The 19166-nt window shown below is 45.5% G+C and overlaps 1 protein-coding gene across 2 annotated transcripts in view; it reads right to left on the reverse strand.

The window, feature by feature from the left end:
- Positions 1-18920, reverse strand: part of STX7 (syntaxin 7) — a 28744-nt gene extending 9824 nt beyond the window's left edge. Inside the window, exons 1-4 of one of the 2 annotated variants that reach the window (XM_083498213.1) lie at positions 18775-18920; positions 9896-10037; positions 2014-2083; positions 373-463 (exon numbers count right to left, since the gene is read on the reverse strand). In XM_083498213.1, coding sequence (XP_083354339.1) covers positions 373-463; positions 2014-2083; positions 9896-9980 — 246 coding nt within the window. In that variant the 5' untranslated portion in view covers positions 9981-10037; positions 18775-18920. The remainder of the gene's footprint in view (positions 1-372; positions 464-2013; positions 2084-9895; positions 10038-18774) is intronic. The other variant, XM_083498214.1, reaches the window with a different exon arrangement.
- Positions 18921-19166: the final 246 nt, after the last annotated feature.

The raw sequence follows: 19166 nt of genomic DNA on the forward strand, positions 1-19166 counted from the left end.
TTAATTTCATTTCCCCATATAATACCATTCAAGCACCCTCACAGTTAAGACAAAAACGTCCAATGTTCTGCACATATTTAGACTGCTTAAACCCCACTAAAGTCAATAGGATTTAAGCAGCCTAACTGTGCACAGGATTGCAGTCAAAATGATTAAAATGATCATAATCCAAGTGCCTGTACCAAAGTAAATCCTATAATCCTAGTAGTTCAAAAAATACTTGGCCTCTTAATTATACTACAAACCAAGTTCCATTAATGTATTTTGCTTGGTATGCCTCAGGAGTAAAATGTTTTCAAACACACATGGTAGAAATGAAAAGGGCAGTTTTAGGTTGTTGTTTTTTTAAAAAAAAATAACACATTTTTATACCTGCTCGCTTATTGAAGGCAGAGATCCAAACTCCTTAATGTATTTGTCTGTCTCTTTGGCAAGTTGGTTTGTATACTGCTGCTTCTGCTGCCTAAAACAGAAAGTTATAGCTCAGTGACGTGATTACTCAACCAACGTTTTTACTCCATTGCTGAATATCTTTAGAAATAAATCTTCAGGAAAGGCACATATATTATTTAATATTTGCAAAATAACTGCTGGTTCCACTTCTGTAGAAACCAAGAATGAAGAATTGAGAAGTAGTGGCCCAAACTTTGCTTTAAATCTTTTTTTAAAAAAATGAGTACTTAAATGATAAAGATTGCATTTGTCTGACAGGTTGATAGATGGGCCATGAAAAGTAGATTCGGTATTTTAAATTGTAAATAGTCAATATGGCAAGGGGAAAGAGAGAAAACATTTTAAATTATGACTAACACCATGTTCAGGGGGAGGCTTACATATTCTTTTTTGGAAAAGGATAAGAGTAAAATTCTCCCCTCCCCCCCCCCCCGAATTATGATCACAAGTTAATTCTAAGGAAAATAACATATTCTAATGTAGAACCATGATTTGAGTAGCAACATTATGTACTTGATTACTGTAAGCATTCCTTAATCAACAGCTCCTGTGTCTATTGAAGAAAAAGGCCATCTAGAGAACAAGTTGCAGTAAACTCTTCCTGTTTTAAAAAACACAAGGCACCCTGATCTACCAGTTAAAGCTGGACAAAGCAATGGCAATCAGGCCCAAGTTGGTAGGCATCAGTTAGTGTGCCCAGTGGTATTAACTGCAATGCCAGCTCTTTTAGTGTCCATGTATATGCCCAACACCCCTCTTTCAGGAGATTCTATTATTATTTGCAGCAAATCTCTCACTAATGAGCAGGGGCACAAAAGATATTAACAACCAAGATCTGTAGAAACCACCAATAAAAACCTGTAGGCACAGGACTGTATACATCTATAATCATGTGGCTTCAGGCTAATCTAAATATTACGTTTGATAATCTACATAACCTTCTGGTGCGTGAGTGACACTTGCCAAGATCACACTGTAGAAGCAATGCATTCCTAATTTCTTTCTTTCTTTCTTTCTTTCTTTCTTTCTTTCTTTCTTTCTTTCTCTCTCTCTCTCTCTCTCTCTCTCTCTCTCCTTCACAGTTATTTTGGAATACATTCCTTCTTTTGATTTCATGCTATACTATACTATACTATACTATACTATACTATACTATACTATACTATACTATACTATACTATACTATACTATACTATACTATACTTTTGCATCACTTAACAAAACCTAACTTGCTGAAACTGTTGTCAAAAGCCTAAGAGTCATTTCCAAAATGCCGGAAGTAGCAAACATGAAAGTGGTTTGAACTTTTAAAAGAACCTCAGTGGGCTTTGTTGGCTCTGTACATTCTTGCTTCCAACACCATCTGGGTGCTTAATAGTGCCAACAATGCAACTTGGAGGATTAACAAGTCAACATACAGCTAAGATGTTGGTTTATCCCCACACTCCTTTTCTCTTCTCAAATGTTTCAAAGACGCAGAGCACTTTGGTAAGACAGGAACACATATTGAGAGGCTATCTACAATGCAGTTAAATGAAGGTCATCTCATGAAGCGCTTACAGCTGTTGCCGCAATTCATGCGTGTCTTGTGGCGTTCCAAGTTGATTCAGTACTCTTTGTATTTCTGCAGCTGTTTGCAAAAAGAGGAAGAGGGTTTTTGTAAATGATACATTTCCACCACAATTTCATGCATCTCTAATTGACAATTCAGAAACATATACCAGTTGACAGAGCTGTGGTAGGTCAAATTCAGCGAAGTTTTCAAAAGCAAAGATATACATACACATACACAAAAAAGATCATGTTATAGCTGAACTGCTGAAAACGAAAGCCTTTCAAATAATGTTTTTAAACTTAAAACATTTCAAGAGAGCCTCAATGCACCTTTTGTCTGTCCTGTCTAGTCCAACATGCTCTTCCACAACAAAAGGCCTATGGGAACCCTAAAAGTAGGATATATGTGCAAGAGCACTCTCTCAATATGTGATTTCCAGCAACTCATATTCAGAGGCATATTGCCTTCAATACTGGAGGTCATATAGGTAAAGGTAAAGGACCCCTGGACAATTAAGTTCAATCAAAGGTGACTAAGGGGTTGTGGTGCTCATCTCACTTTCAGGCTGAGGGAGCCAGTGTTGTCCACAGACAGCTTTCCAGGTCATGTGGCCAGCATGGCTAAACCACTTCTGACACAACGGAACACCATGATGGAAACCAGAGCACACGGAAACACCATTTACCTTCCCGCCGCAGCGGTACCTATTTATCTACTTGCACAGGCATGCTTTCATACAGCTAGGTTGGCAGGAGCTGGGACAGAGCAACGGGAGCTCACCCCGTCGTGGGGATTCAAACAGCCAACCTTCTGATCAGCAAGCCCAAGAGGCTCAGTGGTTTAGACCACAGCACCACCCACATCCCATTGGAATTTATATATTGTCATCATGACTACATGCATTGATAATATCCCACATGAATTTGTCTAATCCCTTTTTAAAAGTCATTCAAGTTGGGAATCATCGTCACATCTTGTAGCAGTGAATTCCATAATTTAACTATACCCCTTGGTCATTTTGCTTGCCCTTTTCTGCAGCTTTTCCAGCTCTACAATATCCTTTAGGTGCGGTGACCAAAACTATTTCAAGTGTAGCTGCATCATATGCATAAAAAGCAATGTTATATTGGCTGCTTCATTTTCAATTCCCTTCCTAATGATTTCCCCAAAAGGAATTCACCTTCTTCACTGAACTATCCACCACAATCACAATCCCTTTCCTGATCCCTTTCTTGGTCAGTAACCACCAGCTCAGACTCCATCAGCATATATTTGAAGTTGACGTTATTATTATTATTGCCCCAATGCACATCTCTTTATACTTGCTTACAATGAACTGCATTTGCCATTTTAATGTTGATTCCCCAATTTGGAGAGATCTTTCTTTGAAGCTCTTCAATATCGCTTTTTTATTTTATTTTACCACCTTAAATAAATCGGTGTCATCAGTAAACTTGGTTACCTCGCTGCTCACCCCTAATTCCAGATCATTTACCAATGAATTAAAAGCCCTGGCAACCAATATAAATCCTTGGAGGTAGCCCACTTCTTACATTTGCTTATTCCTACTCTCTGCTGTCTGTTCTTTAGCTAGTTACTGATTCATAAGGTTACTTCTCCTCTTAGCGTGTGATTTCTAAGCTTATCAATATTAACTAGCGACTACCTGATCATCCCCATCCACTTGCTTGTGGAGGCAAATAGCTCCTAGAGGCTGCTGAGATAGAAGCTGCCTCTGCAGATACTACGTTAATTCTTGTCCACCTATATGCTTGATAAAAGTTATCTTTGAAAGAATGCTTCAAATCAATTCACTCAGAGGGGAAGATAAGCTAGTGGGCTTGTAATATCCTGGATGCCCTTTGGATTCCTCCCCAACCCCCCCCCCAAGTCTTTCCAGTCCTGTTCCTAAAACCCTGGAGAGTCATTGCCAGTCATATCAACAATATGGTCTGACTTTCGACAAAGCAACCCCCTATGTTCCAAACATACAGATGTCAGGGGTGGAGCTCATGGGTTGTGAGCCACATGCTCATTCAGTATGTGGAGCCAAAGTTGAGAACAGTACTATCTTACTACCCTCATTCAACCATACAGTATATGAACAGTTGAACAGGATTTCAACCTAGGTTTCTCATGTCTCAGCCATTATTAGTACAGCAAGTTGGAAGTCAGGCGTTACTATAGGGAGCATACGCCTGAGGAAATCACACACTCAGTGGAACTCAGGCCATGAGATCCATTCATAAAGTAGCTGACTTTCAGGAGCCATTTACTGTTCCACAAGGCACAAGTGCAAAGCCCTTTGAGATGTGCAGAATGAATCCTAGTTACAAAGAAATGTGGTTAGAAGAGGGATACAGCTCACCTGCACATGTTATGAATAAATGCCACCTGCTGGCCATCTTGAACAGACATAAGCATCCTAATTCACTAACAGGAAAGTGTTTGTCGTTGTGGATCTTCTATATTGTAGGCGCTGAAGGCTTACGGGGAACCCCTTGCATTTAGTGCACAGGGTGCCCTGCACACCACATAGAGCAGATGATCCTATCAACTCTTGCCTATGTAACCCCTTCCACATCTATGCTAGAGGCTTGCTACCATGTTAATGCAAAACACCAAGATCATGGACTGAAATGGAATACCAAGTCATTTTCATAATCAAATGCTAGGTTAATCCACAAGGAAGAGATTCCATCTGATCAGCCTGGATAGCTCAGTTGGTTGGAGGGTGGTGCTGATAATGCCAAGGTTGCAGGTTTGATTCCCGTATGGGCCAGCTGCATATTCCTGCCTTGCAGGGGGCTGGACTAGATGATCCTCAGGGTCCCTTCCAACTCAAATTCTACGACATTTTCATAGCTAGAATACTCTCTTTGTTCATGTCCTAAATTGATCAAACAGCAACAACCTAACTTAAAAATTAGTTAGGGCAGACCAAGTTAATTAAGACTTTAGACAACTGAAGTTTAATTGGAAAGATAATTTTAAAGCCAATGAGCTGTCATGTTCTTACATCTTATCGTTTTCTTTATGCTTGAATTTTAGCACCTAGGATTCTTGCAATGTTAACTTAGAAAAGTTACCCAATACTGCCCTCTGCAGGATGCACTGTGCAACACATTGTTAAAGTTTTTCAGCGTTGCTCTATGAACAGCAGGCCTTTATGACTACACACATGTGGCAGGGCTTACCAATGCACTTGTTTTGCATTTTCCTTTCTCTTGACCTTATTTCCTTAAAAATAAATATATATGTTAGCACAAACAAGTTCTGGACCTTCTCTTTCTCCTCAGCTGAATGTCAATAGCTTGCAAAAGTGGGGCTGTGCCTTCTAGTTTCAATTTGAAACCATAGACTTCTTCTAAACAGCAAGCACATGTTTTTTCTCTGACAGGGCCCAACTATGTCCCTGTTGATCTCAGGCATGGAGAGCAGTCATCAACAGCCTCTCTCAGCATGTTCCTCCTCCAGTCCAACTGCTCTCTCTTCTTTCCTTCTGTATTTCCTCCTACCAGTTTAGCACAAAGTGCTGAAGCCAACTTGGGGCGGGGGGAGGCAAAAGTGCCCTCTAGACAAGCAGATATCCATCAGTTATCTGAGTTACTAACCCACATTTTCCCCCTCTAGCCCAGCTGCCCACATATACGTCTGTCAGTCACCTAGGATATAGGAGATAGTTATCAAACCCTTCCTTGCATAGAGGGTTTTCCTGTTCTACCAGATGAATAGATTTTTATGTATTATTTTCTGGCTGAAAATGGTCCTACAATTCAGATTTATTTTTATTATTTTTACAATTTAATTGTGCTCCACAGAGAAGACTCTTCAGTGAACGGGTATCAGCTAGAGAAGGAATTGCCCTTTATTGCAGCATTCTATGGGAGTGGGCTTCTTCCACAGGAAGGGCAAGACATAAATTCAATAAATAGATTCAGTATATAAATAAATTCAACTGTTGTTGGACTACAACTCCCATCATCCCCAGTCACCTTAGTAGCTAATAGTTAGGGATGATGGAAGTCACAATCCAACAACAAGGATATTGTACGATTCAACCTCCATTAGGTGGAATGGAAGGAGAAAAATGGTATACAGGAAGTTTTCGACTACAGTCAAATGTAGATGTTTTACTATTCTTTCAAATCACTGCACAATAGTCACCTTAAAGAAGATAACCGCCCCAGTTTTGCAATCAACATAGCAGGTTCAAAGAAAAGTGCTGGCCTTTACCTCATAATTTGGAACGTTTATTATGCTAAATTACAACCAGAAACTCCAGGGTTTAGCCTCATAGCAGCCTATTTGCAAAAGCTAAGCAGTTCTACTTCTGGTTAATGATACAAAATGCATTCAATAAGAACTGCATTATATGCCCATAGCATAAGAACTTTGCATTCGCTACCTGAAAATAAAACTTGCATTATAATTAACTCCTTACACATCACATAGGCCTGACGTATCACCTGCACAAAGCAATTGTCCAATTAAAGAGAAACAAGTTACACAATTAGAACTTGTTTGTCTTGTTTAGTCATTAAGGCAAAACCTTCATAATAATCTAGTCTGGGTGCTAGAGCAGTGATTACATCATCCATGTGGGCTGATTTTTCTGACAGCAAATTCCTCGTACTAGTAATTTATTTTCTCCTCCCTTGACCCACACAGCATTCCAATGTGAATTTAGCTCCAACCAAAATGCTTCAGAAGTTAACAGATTAGGCTACCAAGGTTAAATAGATTGTGATGTTGACAGAGTTTAAGGAGCCTCCCACTTTCTAGCAGTCATTCATTCACCATCTTTCAATTCAAGGACTTTGGCGATACCGGAGTCCTGAAGTGGAAAAGGGGCAGGAAATCAGGAAGAAGCATTATTTGGCAATTCTGTCTCTAGATCAGCACAGGACCCTACGAACTGAGACAACCCCAAAGAGAAATTATTGAGAGAAGTACTCCCACTGCGAGATTTGCAATTTCCATGCTTTCTACCAATTTTGGAGAGAAAGAAATGGACGACAAGCTCTTCACTCCCTTTCATTTCCAACTCAGGGATCTCCCCTCTGAAGCCTCCTCCCATTTCAAGATTTTATTTTAGTATTAAGCATCTCAGTGTTTAAAACTTGGGGCACCCTCTAACTAGCTGTTTCAGTTCTTATTAATGAAGTAATATGCACATTTCATCAATCAAGCAGCTCCAAGCAGCATCATGCTCCCACCCCAAGCTCTTTTAGCACTCAGTCCTCTTTTTCATCTTTACCAGTTCTACAGCATCTGCCCTGCCAGCCCAACCATAAGTGCACAGGAGTCTTTCTTTCCCATGTGGTTTCCCTTTCCTTTCAGAATTTCATCACGCACAAGTGGGGAACCTCCCAAGGGGCTGGGCATTGCCACATAAAGCAAGATGAGTCAAACTGGTAGAAGAAGCTTGTATGTGCCAGAGAGAAAATAAATGTAGCAGCAGCCACCAGTCATTTAACCAACGCATGAGTGGGAAACCTATTGCCCTCAAGCTGTCTTCATGCCTCTTCCCCAGCAGCACTGAGAAGGTGGCGTGGCAGAATGACAGCTAGGAAGAGAAAAGTGGGTGGTCCCACCCACCATAATACAACCCCACCCCCCCAGTAGCACATTACCCCCAAGAGAATATAGCCTCTCCCCATATAAACTGTCCTGAACTCTGTGTTCATCGCCTGAAGCCTTTCTTCATGTGCCTCCTCCATGTGAGATCCTGAGAATAGATGTTCTCTGTAGTGGCTCCCTGTTTGTGGAATGCCTTTCCCCTGAGAGACTCGCCCGGCATCTTCATTACAGAAGAGGCCAAAATGTTGCCCTTCAACCAGGCCTTGGGCTGATTAATATTCTACAGCCTTTTAAATGTGTCTGTGAGAAGGGCAGAGGGCCTTTTCGGTGGTGGCACCCGTCCTGTGGAATGCCCTCCCATCAGATGTCAAGGAAATAAACAACTGTCTGACTTTTAGAAGACATCTGAAGGCAGCCCTGTTCGGGAAAGTTTTTAATGACTGATGTTTTATTGTATTTTTAATATTCTGTTGGGAGCTGCCCAGAGTGGCTGGGGAAACTCAGCCAGAGGGGCGGGGTATAAATAATAAATAATAAATTTATTATTATTATTATTATTAGTAGTAGTAGTAGTAGTAGTATAAGGGGGGTGTTGTTTTGCTGTTTTGTTTTCCTTACATTCATGTTTTTATGCGGCATTTTATTCTGTGAACCGCCCTGAGATATTATGATGAAGGGCGATATATAAATCAATCAATCAATCAAATAAATAATTAAGCCCTTGACAAATATAATGGTTCCCCACCCCTGAGGAAAAGGTATATGAGAAAGGGAAGCAGGCAACCCACACATTCAGAAACAGTCTGACACTGTTCTTTGGAATTACATTTCTTACCATGACTTAGTGGAGAAGACTATATGCTTCCCACATCAATAACACTCTGCCTATCCAAAATTAGCACGTGAGGGAGAAAGCCTCAGGCCTACCATTTTCCCCAGCATGCTAGCTTTCTATCAAAAGGATTTTCAGATGGAAGAACATCTGAATGCATATAGAAGGGCTTTTACCAGTTGCTGTTTCTGAAGGTGTGGCTCGACACACAGTTCTACAGAAGGCTATGTGTTGTGACACACGAGGATTATGACGTTGTGAATCTTTTACAGTGGTATGAGTAAATATAAGTGGCCCAGTACAAAGGGAGGAGGAAGGAAGAGATAAGTCAGCAGATACAGCTCCTAATCATTTAAAGGAGAAGCAAGGGCATGGCAACCGGAAAGTGCCCTCTTCATCATGCTACATTGGAGCTTGCTGCACATATATTTAACAAGGTCACGACAATAATTACAGTATGGAATTTAATGAGGATTCAAGCCACCTGCTCACAGCTGAAGAATAATCAGTTGGTATGCATTGATAAGATCATCCCAAAGCTAAATTGTTTAGCAAATAATTAATAATAATTAATAATAATAATGGTACAATATGTACATGCAAATGGTGCGTCACTCATGATCTCTAGCACCATTCTCAAAGTGATGAATTTTCCTCCACATTCATCTGGCCCAGTGGACTTCAGTCCATGAAAATCTATGTGACAATAAGATGTATTTTAAGGTGCCACAGTACTCTCTTCCAATTTCTTCTTTTCTACAACAGTTTAATATGGGAGAGGGGGGAATCTTACCAACATATTTATGCAAACCAACAATAACAGTTTTTCTTCAGAACATAGCCTTATGACCAAAGTACTCTCATAGAAGGAAATATCTACAGAGGATTTTTGAAGACCATTTGGGTACATTGTTTTTAGACACATCTTTCCACACCATTCAATTTTGAGCTGCCTTTTCCTAGTACTGGGCCATGCTGAATTCAATCCTTCACCGCCCAGAACATGTACAACAGACTTCAGATAAGATAGTTAAGGTGTGTAATTCATGACTAGGTCCTGAAACCTCACCAGAAACCAGATATTGAAGTATAGTTGCAGAACTGCTGAAGGTTTTGCTAACAAAGTCCAGAATTTTGAAAACTGACATAAAACTAATATTGGCACAAACCTTTGAAATGTTAAGGATCTCGTCAATAAAGGGCAATATACTGTGCCTATCTGCCAGTGGAACAGATGACTGCTTGTACTATGAGACTTTCTCTGTCTCCTCCATGCTGCCACCCCTCCACCCAAAATCTGGTCTGAAGTATTGGGTGGTCCTCTGGGCAGAGGCTAGGAGGAAGAGAGGGAGAAACAGAAGTCTGCTTGGAAAACACTGGATTTCACCCAAAGCTCCTAAACCTGTCATGACAAAAATAAAAGATATAGGGACAGGAACATTTGTAAATAGGAATAGCTTTAAGGAACTTACTGCATTGTGTGATTTTCTGGATATTTGAAGTGATGCGTTGTGCTAACTGGTTAGGGTCCCCAGCGATGCCTGCATTGTACGCCATGGCTGATTGGGACGATGCACACTAGGTCATAAACGAAAGATTCACCAATAATGCCACCTGAAAATATAAGGAGAATATCTTTTTTAAGAAGTTACACATAATAGGAAAATGCATCATAAAAACTCAAATGTTCAAGTAAAACTTTAATCACCCTTTTTAATCACCCTTCCTATGGTACCTTCTATTTCCTTTGAATGATCTGCAGAGCAAGTTAGATTTTGAAAGGCTAGGAAGGAAATCCAAAAGTGCAGTAAAGAAGAGGTTTATAGCGCAATTAAGATATCTGGCTAACTCTGTTTATAACTACACTGTAGGCCAGTAATGCTGGTACATAAGGGGAAGTAGAGAAGAAAAGAGGTGACTTTGGAAGGATGTCAACACAGAGAATGCCAGTTTCCACATCCAGACAAACTTGCTTGCAGCTTATACGAATCAAGACAGACACTCTATAGACTACAGTGGTGCCTCGCAAGACGAAATTAATTCGTTCCGCAAGTCTCTTCGTCTTGCGGTTTTTTCATCTTGCGATGCACGGTTTCCCATAGGAATGCATTGAAAATCAATTAATGCGTTCCTAGGGAAACCGCCTTCAGACCAGGTCCGGGGACAGTCTGTCCCCGGACCTCTTCTGAAGGCTGGGGGGGGGGGACAAGGGCTTTTCTTCCCACCCCCAGCATTTTAAAAAACCCCGGGACAGCGGAGGACTTCTCCGCTGTCCGGGCGATCTTAAAATGCTGGCGGGCGGCATTTTAAAATCGCCCCGGGACAGCGGAGGACTTCTCCGCTGTCCGGGGCGATTTAAAAGCCCCTGGGAAGGCAGGCAGGGGGGACAAAGACTTTCGCCCCCCGCCTGCCTTCAGAAGGTGTTCCTGCCCCCCCGCCCGGCTTCGCAGCACTGCTCCGAAGCTCGGCGGTGGGGGCAGGTGTTCCCGCCCCCCCACCCCGCTTCGGGGCAGCGTTCCGAAGCGGGATGGCTGGGGCAGGTGTTCCCGCCCCCCCGCCCGGCTTCGCAGCACCGCTCCGAAGCTCGGCGGTGGGGGCAGGTGTTCCCGCCCCCCCACCCCGCTTCGGGGCAGCGTTCCGAAGCGGGATGGCTGGGGCAGGTGTTCCCGCCCCCCCGCCCGGCTTCGCAGCACCGCTCCGAAGCTCGGCGGTGGGGGCAAGTGTTCCCGCCCCCCCCACCCCGCTTCGGGGCAGCGTTCCAAAGCGGGGTGGCTGGGGCAGGTGTTCCCGCCCCCCCGCCCGGCTTCGCAGCACCGCTCCGAAGCTCGGCGGTGGGGGCAGGTGTTCCCGCCCCCCCCACCCCGCTTCGGGGCAGCGTTCCGAAGCGGGGTGGCTGGGGCAGGTGTTCCCGCCCCCCCGCCCGGCTTCGCAGCACCGCTCCGAAGCTCGGCGGTGGGGGCAGGTGTTCCCGCCCCCCCCACCCCGCTTTGGGGCAGCATTCCGAAGCGGGGTGGCTGGGGCAGGTGTTCCCGCCCCCCCACCCCGCTTCGGAGAAGCGATCTCCCTGCAGCCGCTTGTTTCAAAAGCTGCCCCCGATCTCTTTTGAAGCAAGCGGCTGCGGAGAGAAGCGATCTCCCTGCAGCCGCTTGCTTCAAAAGCTGCCCCCGATCTCTTTTGAAGCAAGCGGCTGCGGAGAGAAGCGATCTCCCCGCAGCCGCTTGCTTCAAAAGAGGTCCGGGGCCTCTTTTGAAGCAAGCGGCTGCGGAGAGAAGCGATCTCCCCGCAGCCGCTTGCTTCAAAAGGGGTCCGGGGCCTCTTTTGAAGCAAGCGGCTGCGGAGAGAAGCGATCTCCCCGCAGCCGCTTGCTTCAAAAGGGGTCCGGGACCTCTTTTGAAGCAAGCGGCTGCGGAGAGAAGCGCAGCCGCTTGCTTCAAAAGAGGTCCGGGGGCAGCGGGAAGCGCTTCCCGCTGCCCCCGGACCTCTTTTGAAGCAAGGGGCGGTGGGGAGAAGCGATGTCCCCGCCCCTTGCTTCAAAAGAGAAGACCCGCTGTCCCCGGGGCAAGCTTCGTTTTGCGAAGCAAGCCCATAGGGAAATTCGTCTTGCGACGCAACTCGAAAACGAAAAAACCTTTCGTTTTGCGAGTTTTTCGTCTCGCGAGGCGTTCGTCTTGCGGGGTACCACTGTATTGTGTTAATTCCCTACGAGTGGATAAAATTATCAACTTGAGCTGGGAAAGTTTGGCCATGAAGTTTGCTGGAAAATTATGAGCAGTAACCATCCTTTACTGATCTCATGGAATTGTTGTGAAAATAATAAAAGTGGGAGGCATATTCTGGCCTTTAAACTCCATGAAGAAAAAAAGAGAGTAAAAATAGGGGCTGTGAATCAGCTCTGCGTGGAGGAGAAATAATGGGCATCTTCTCACACTCCTGGGTTGAAATGCGATTTCAATAAACACTCACCCATAAGCCAGATCCGCCATCCCCAAATCACTTGCCACATGGCAGTATAGTTCTTTCCCCCATATAATTCTAGGCAGGGCTTTTTTCAGCCAGAACTTACTGGAACTGGGTTCTGGCACCTCTTTGGTGAGTGGTAGCACCTCTTTTGTGCATTCTGGCACCTCTTTAGCATTTCAGCATGATGGCATGGCAGCATGGCATTACAGAGGCTGTGGGTAGTGGCGGCGTAAGAATAGAAGCTTTTTCAGGGGAGATATCCCCTTAAAAAAGCTCAAAAAGTTCTGGCACCTGTATCTAGGACCAAGGGCTTTGCGAGGAGTGAGGTTGCCTTCAAAGCCCTGAAGAGCAATGGATTACTTTTTGTTAAAGCACAACAATGAAGGTGACAATGCCTTTCATTTTATGAGCAGACATTACAGAAAGAACCAGCGTAAGCAGCGAGAGGAGCCCCATGGACCATCTATTTCACTACACTACCACCTCCATCTTGTAATAGGAGCTGTGCAGAGATGCACACAAGCTCTAGATGCAGGAACAGCTTGAGAGAGAATAGCCTGAAGACACAGGTCAGGGATGGGGAATTGTGGCCCTCCAGATGTTGCAGGGCTAAAACTTATGTGAAGCTAAGCAGATGACAGTGCAAGCTGTTTGGATTGTAGACCATGTTCACAGAATCATTTGGATGGTTTTCCACGTCCCTTGGAGGAACAGCAGGACATTCATTTTGGAGGTGAGCTATTATTTTTTTAATGTTACAGGAATATTGCTACATCTTATAACATATTATAAGGGGATTTAATTTCACAGTACATTTTATGAGATGTTTTCATTAACTTGTTGTTTAACTACTTGTTATATTTTGCAACTTAATGCATTATGTAACTTTTTCACAATTCTATGATTCTTTGTCATGAGAGCATAGGCAGCATACAAATAAATGCAGATGATAACATTAAGACTGAACTTCCTCTGCTCACGTTTTCCCATTGTTACACTAGGAATTCTCACAAAGCCTCCTGAGTCCTGACCAACATTTAAATGTTCTCTCAACATAAAGATATCCCAGTGTTTTAACATAGACTGTTATTTTGAAATAGCTTTTTGCTACGTTGTATGAAAGTATATAAAAGACAGTTAAAAGAAAGTATATAAAAGACAGTTACTTCGAAACTACTCTCTGCTACGTTGAATGAAAGTGAAATAGCAGTTACTTTCTCATATAAACAGCTCCACGATAAGGACACAGTTAACTGTCAAACCAGCTTCTCATGAACAGAACTGCTTTGCACGGAATGGTAAGCCAAACCATGGCTTAGCATGAATGTGCACAAGTGAAGGTTTTCACAGAGAAGATCATGGATGCTGCAGCAGGAGGACTGGAGGTGCAAAGTGGTCTGTTCGACTTTCAAAACGTTCATAAACCAAGGTGCAGCTTCCAATTGGTTGCAAGAAGTTCCTGTAGCCAATTGGAAGCCACAGAAGCCGCACTGGATGCTCGGGTTCCAAAGAACGTTCACAAACCAGAACACTCACTTCCAGCTTTCTGGAGTTTGGGAGGCAAAATGTTTGACTCGGAAAGCGTTTGTGAACCAAGATATGATTGTAGTAGGACAGAAATGGTGCTATTTCTGTAGAGACACAGAAATCTGCCTTACAAAGAATCAAACTGTTACTTCATCCAACTCAGTCTACACTGAGGGTCTTCCAGGGTTTCAAACTAGGATTTTATGTGGAGATGCTAGGGACTTAATTTGGGATCTTTTGCATGAAAGGTATGCACTCTCCCATGCACTGAGGAGGAAAGTCTATATTTGTAGACATCTATGGGCCTTCGCTTCTGCAAGAGCTGAGAGTGCAGGGTTCAATTTCCTGTAGAGGTTTGTGCACATAAGCTTCAGTGCTCAATCAGTGCTCAAACATGAGAGCAATCTACTAAATGATCCTGAGGCAATCAGGATAGCTTCAGTACCTCTCCACACGGCTTGTAATGTGTGAAGGGGCCATTGAATTATAGGGCATGGAAGTGTGATCATTTGCTCTAGGGTAGAAGATCTATACATGAAAACCCACCCTGGCTGAGATCATAAACAACTTTACTGAGAACACGTCTGTCAGCCACCTTGTATAGGCCACAAGCATTTTGCGCAGGGGTTCCATTCCCACTCCTTCTGCGTGCCCTACCCTGTCCCGTTCCAGCCTGCCCCCATTCTGCCTTCTTCCGGATGCAAAAGGACCCACACATCAGCAATCACACATCCACTGACATGCCTAAAATGGTCTCCACCAGTAATTCATAAACCACTTTGAGGACTTGTTGCTGAAAAGCAGGTACAAATACGTAACAATAATGAAGAGCAAGCTTGGGAAGAATTCCAAGAAGACCGGGAGACAAACAGGAATAGTCTGGAATCATCAAGCCAGGTACAGAGAGCAGAAGTGGGCTGTGGTCTTTCAAATTTCAGCGACTCCCTGTGTGAGGCCAAAATTCAGCGCCTTCCATTCTTCTCAGTTCACTACATCATAGTTGCAACGCCCTGTGGCTTGGTGTCCAGTGTAGCAGAACTGGTTGCACTGTCCTAAATCCATCTCTGTGGGAAGGCAGCCCAGTCCAGCAGGAGTCCAGACTTAGGACCATGTTCAGGGCAATACCAATGGTTTCCCATGGGGCAACTTTCAAGACGTAGAGCTCAATTCTATTTTTAACTCCTCTTTCAGTTCCTTTTACTGCAACATCACCTCTCTTACACACCTGGTGGTACTTCCTCTTCAATTTGACTTTAAGGTGCCTGAAGTGTCCCACAGTCTTGCACTGAGATTTATGGTTACTAGCACGACTGGGTGGTGCACCTAATTATCCTGTGGAAAGAAACTTGCTGGAGTATACAGTATCTACGCAGGCATGGGAGATTTAAGATACTCTGTTGCCCAACTTTTGAGATTGTTTTGCAAAAGTAGTAGCGATTAGCAACCCTAAACACTAGGGTGGAGCATCCTAAAGAAACAAACTTGGAATAGAGAGTAGGGACAGTTATTCCTCTACAACAGGGGACAGCAAACTTTTTAAGGAGGGCACTGGTTCACCATGCCTCAGACCTTGTGGTGGGCCGGACTGCGCACACGCACACATGGCGGGGGGGGGGTGTCTCTCTCTCCTTCAGCCCCTCCCCTCCCCCTGCTTTCCTACCTCCTCTGCCACTCTGCCTGCGGTTGGGAGCCAGCAGTGGCGCCGCCGCCTCTCCTTTCTGGGCCAGCTTTCCTGGACACCAGGCGTGCCAAGCTCCAGCTGAAGCCCCGCAACACTGCCATCACAGCGCGGCCATGGATGGAGAGGCCAGCGCACGGGCGGCAAGGCTTTGGATTGTCTGGCTGCTCAAAGCCCAGCTCCCTTCCTCTGCAGGGCAGGGAGAAGCCAGGAGGAGGGAGGGGGAAGGGAGGCAGCGCCACCACGGGGTGTGTGTGGGGGGGGTGGCACTCCCCCAAAATTGCAAAAAAAAATATGGTGCAGCCCGAACGATCATGCCGATCCAAGCGGCGATTCAAGGACTGTCTGCGGGCCGGATCCAGAGGACAATTGGGCCTGATCCAACCTGCGGACCTTAGTTTGCCGACCCATGCTCTACAAGGTCATAGTGGTTAATGCCCCTCTTACTGGGAACCTCATGGTCAGAGCACAACATCCCAGGATTCTCTGCACCCGTAAAGTACCATCAATGGTAAGATACACACCCCACTGGATTCAAAGTGTAATTGATAGGACTTTCAAAGATGACTTCCAAGGAGCCACAGAATTTTAAAGCAATTAAATAGTTGCAGTACTAGATTTAGGCTCTTTCTTTCATATAACTGCAGTCTAAGAAAAATAATAGATTGGTAATCTCAGCCACCTAAAAAGCTTTCTCAGAGATGTTCACACCATCAGTTCAATAAGCCCAGTTTTATTTTAGAACAATGCAGCGTACTGGATAGATCCTGGGATGTTTTATAGATATATGCAATCCAAGTTTTAAGATCATTCACAAGATACCTTGGAAGACATAAGAGTGTTACAGAGGCAATTTTCATCCTTCTTTTGTCCTTCTTTAAGAAAAAGAAGTGTCCTTAACTGAATTATAACATTTATTGTTTCAGACCCTACTGAAGATAAGAGACCCGCGGTCAGCAATACCTCATCTGTTTTACATTCTTGAGATAGCAAGGACAGTTCAATCGGTAGAGCATGAGACTTAATCTCAGGGTTGTGGGTCAACCCCTACTTTGGGTGAAATATTCCTGCATTCCAGGGGGCTGGACTCAGTGGTCCTCCTGGTTCCTTACAACTGATTCTGTGAGGTTACTTGCTAAGTAGTTATGAACACAAAAAGAGCCTGCTGGATCAGGCCAATAGCCCATCTTGTCCAGCATCATGCTCTCACAGTGGCTGGCCAGGTGTCTCTAGGAAACCCGCAAGCAGAATTCAAGCACAATGAACCTCTCCCTTCCTGTGGTTTCCAACTGGTATTCAGAAACACTGCCGCCACAAACTGTGGAGGCAGAACACAGCCATCATGGCTAAGAGCCATTGATAGCCCTCTCCCCCATGAATTTATCAAATCCTCTTTTAAAGCCATCTATGTTGGTAGCCATGACTGACCACTGATAGGAGAGAGTTCCATAGTTTGACTATGTACAGAATGAATAAATATTTTCTTTTATCTGTCCTGAATCTTCCAACATTTGGCTTTACAGTTCCCAAATGAGATTTAGTTTCAATCCATAAATGATTTAAAAATCACCCTGTATTATTTATTAGGAAGGGAGACTGCATTGACAGTGGCAGTTTGATGCATACCAGTTTTTCAAGCAACTTGCCACTACCCCACATTCCTGAAAGCATTCAAAAGCTGCAAGAAGTCACGCCACAGCTTCAGAAACTTCTCGCCACATCTTCATAAAATGAGGAAGCCTCCGGAGGAAATTCTCCACCCCAGTGTATTTTGTCTTATTAAATCAAAAGCAGCTTCAGGATGCTGCAAGTTTGAACAGAGGAACAAGAGGAGAAGGGACTGGTTAACTTTCTCCCATCCATCCTTTCCTCACTAAAACCCTCCCCACTCTGCCACTTGTCTCCTACAGCAGAGGGGCGGGGCGGGGGGAGAGATGTACAGCTGGTATTGCATTCAATAGGCATGCTTAACCACAAGAATGGTATTTTCATTTAGCCCTTCAGCCCTTTCATCTCTCCACCCAGTACTGCATCTTCCAGTGACATGCAGCAGTGGCTGCTGCCCACTGGCGAGGGCTAAGGCAGAAGGCAGGGACAGGAACAGGGAAGCCAGAAAACAGCAGGAGCAACTGCCTGGGCAGAGTACACAACATATATTTAAAGCACACGCCTTCTTCCAAAGAATCATGGGGACTGCCATTTAAGGGTGCTGGGACTTGTAGCTCCATAGAGGAAAACTACAGTTCCAAAGGATTCTTTAAGGGAAGCCAGGGGCGTTAAATGTATTGTGCGTATACAGCCCTGAACTACATTCCTCCAAATCGCAAGAGGCTGCTTCCAGTCCAGATAGAGAAGCATTAAGAGCTGCTGTTTAAAGCCTATGTGGCTTCCTTAGCAGGTCTACGCCGGGAAATGTGTCGCCGCAGGAGCTGCCACGCATTACGCGGCCTCGGGTATCTTCAACATGCCCATCCACTCATCGGTGCGCGCCTAATACTATCTCTCGGATGGCCCCCGTTGAAAGAAACCCTGTGATTCCTTATCGCTATCACATGATGGGCTCCTCCAGCCACAGAAGGGAGGAGGAGGAGCAGCTCTAGGGAGCCAGAAAAGAACGTTCGTTTCTCATCCCCATCAGCGCCTGGGGCGCGCGCACACGCAGATCGAACTCATTCACACGCACACGCGTGTGTCACACACACACGTATCTCAGGGGGGGCAGCCCTTCCTCTTCCCCCGCCCACATAATGACTTCCCGAAAGCAGGGGAAATCAGTTCCGGAAAAACAAGGCGAGCGGCTCGACCGGGTTGGCGGAGACTCCCGAGAAGCCGCGGAGGCAGGCAGGCAGACGGCCGGAGAAGGAAGGCCGTGGTGCGGAGAGAGCCGTCCTCCGAGGCGGGGAAGGCTGAGCCGCGGGGCGGGGAAGGCGAGGGGCTCTAGGAATGCGGAACTGCCAGCCAGCCAGCCCTCCGCTCGCTCGCTCGCTCCACGCTGAAGCCGCCTGCCTGCCCGAGTTCGACCGGGCGCCCCTTCCCGTCCGAGCTGAGGGGAGGGCGGCTGCTCTGCGACAGGGCGGCGCCCACCTGAGCCCCGTCACGCACGCCGAGCGGCTGCAGCGAGCGAGCGAGGAAGGGACGCCCTTCGACGCGCGCGCCCCCAGCCCGGGGACTCCCGGCGCTCCTTACCCGCCTCTTGTGTGGCCTGTCGGCGCGTCCCCGCGGGGCGAAGAGGGCAGCCTGTCTTGCCCCGCTCCCGGACTTGGTCGCCCTGCCCGCTCAGCTGACCCGCGGGAGGCGGCCCCGCCCCGGGAGCCCCGCCCCGTTGCTGCAGCAGACGGAGCGGCTCCCGGAAAGGGGCGGGGCGAGGCCACAGGCTCCGCCCCCTTTTCGCTTTATGAAATGTGCAGCCTGAGTTTTCTGTGTGGAACATCTAGGGGTTTTGTTGTTTTTAAATTAACACCCAGCAACTATATGGAGATGCTGCTGGTGGAAGGTGTTTAGCTCCGTGTCTTCTTGTAATTTACGTCTTGGAAAAGACGTCTCTTTTTGCCATGGCCCCGTAAGATTGGACCCTGTTT

This window comes from Podarcis liolepis, assembly GCF_965112155.1.
Source record: "Podarcis liolepis genome assembly, chromosome: 3".
Classification (NCBI taxonomy): domain Eukaryota; kingdom Metazoa; phylum Chordata; class Lepidosauria; order Squamata; family Lacertidae; genus Podarcis; species Podarcis liolepis.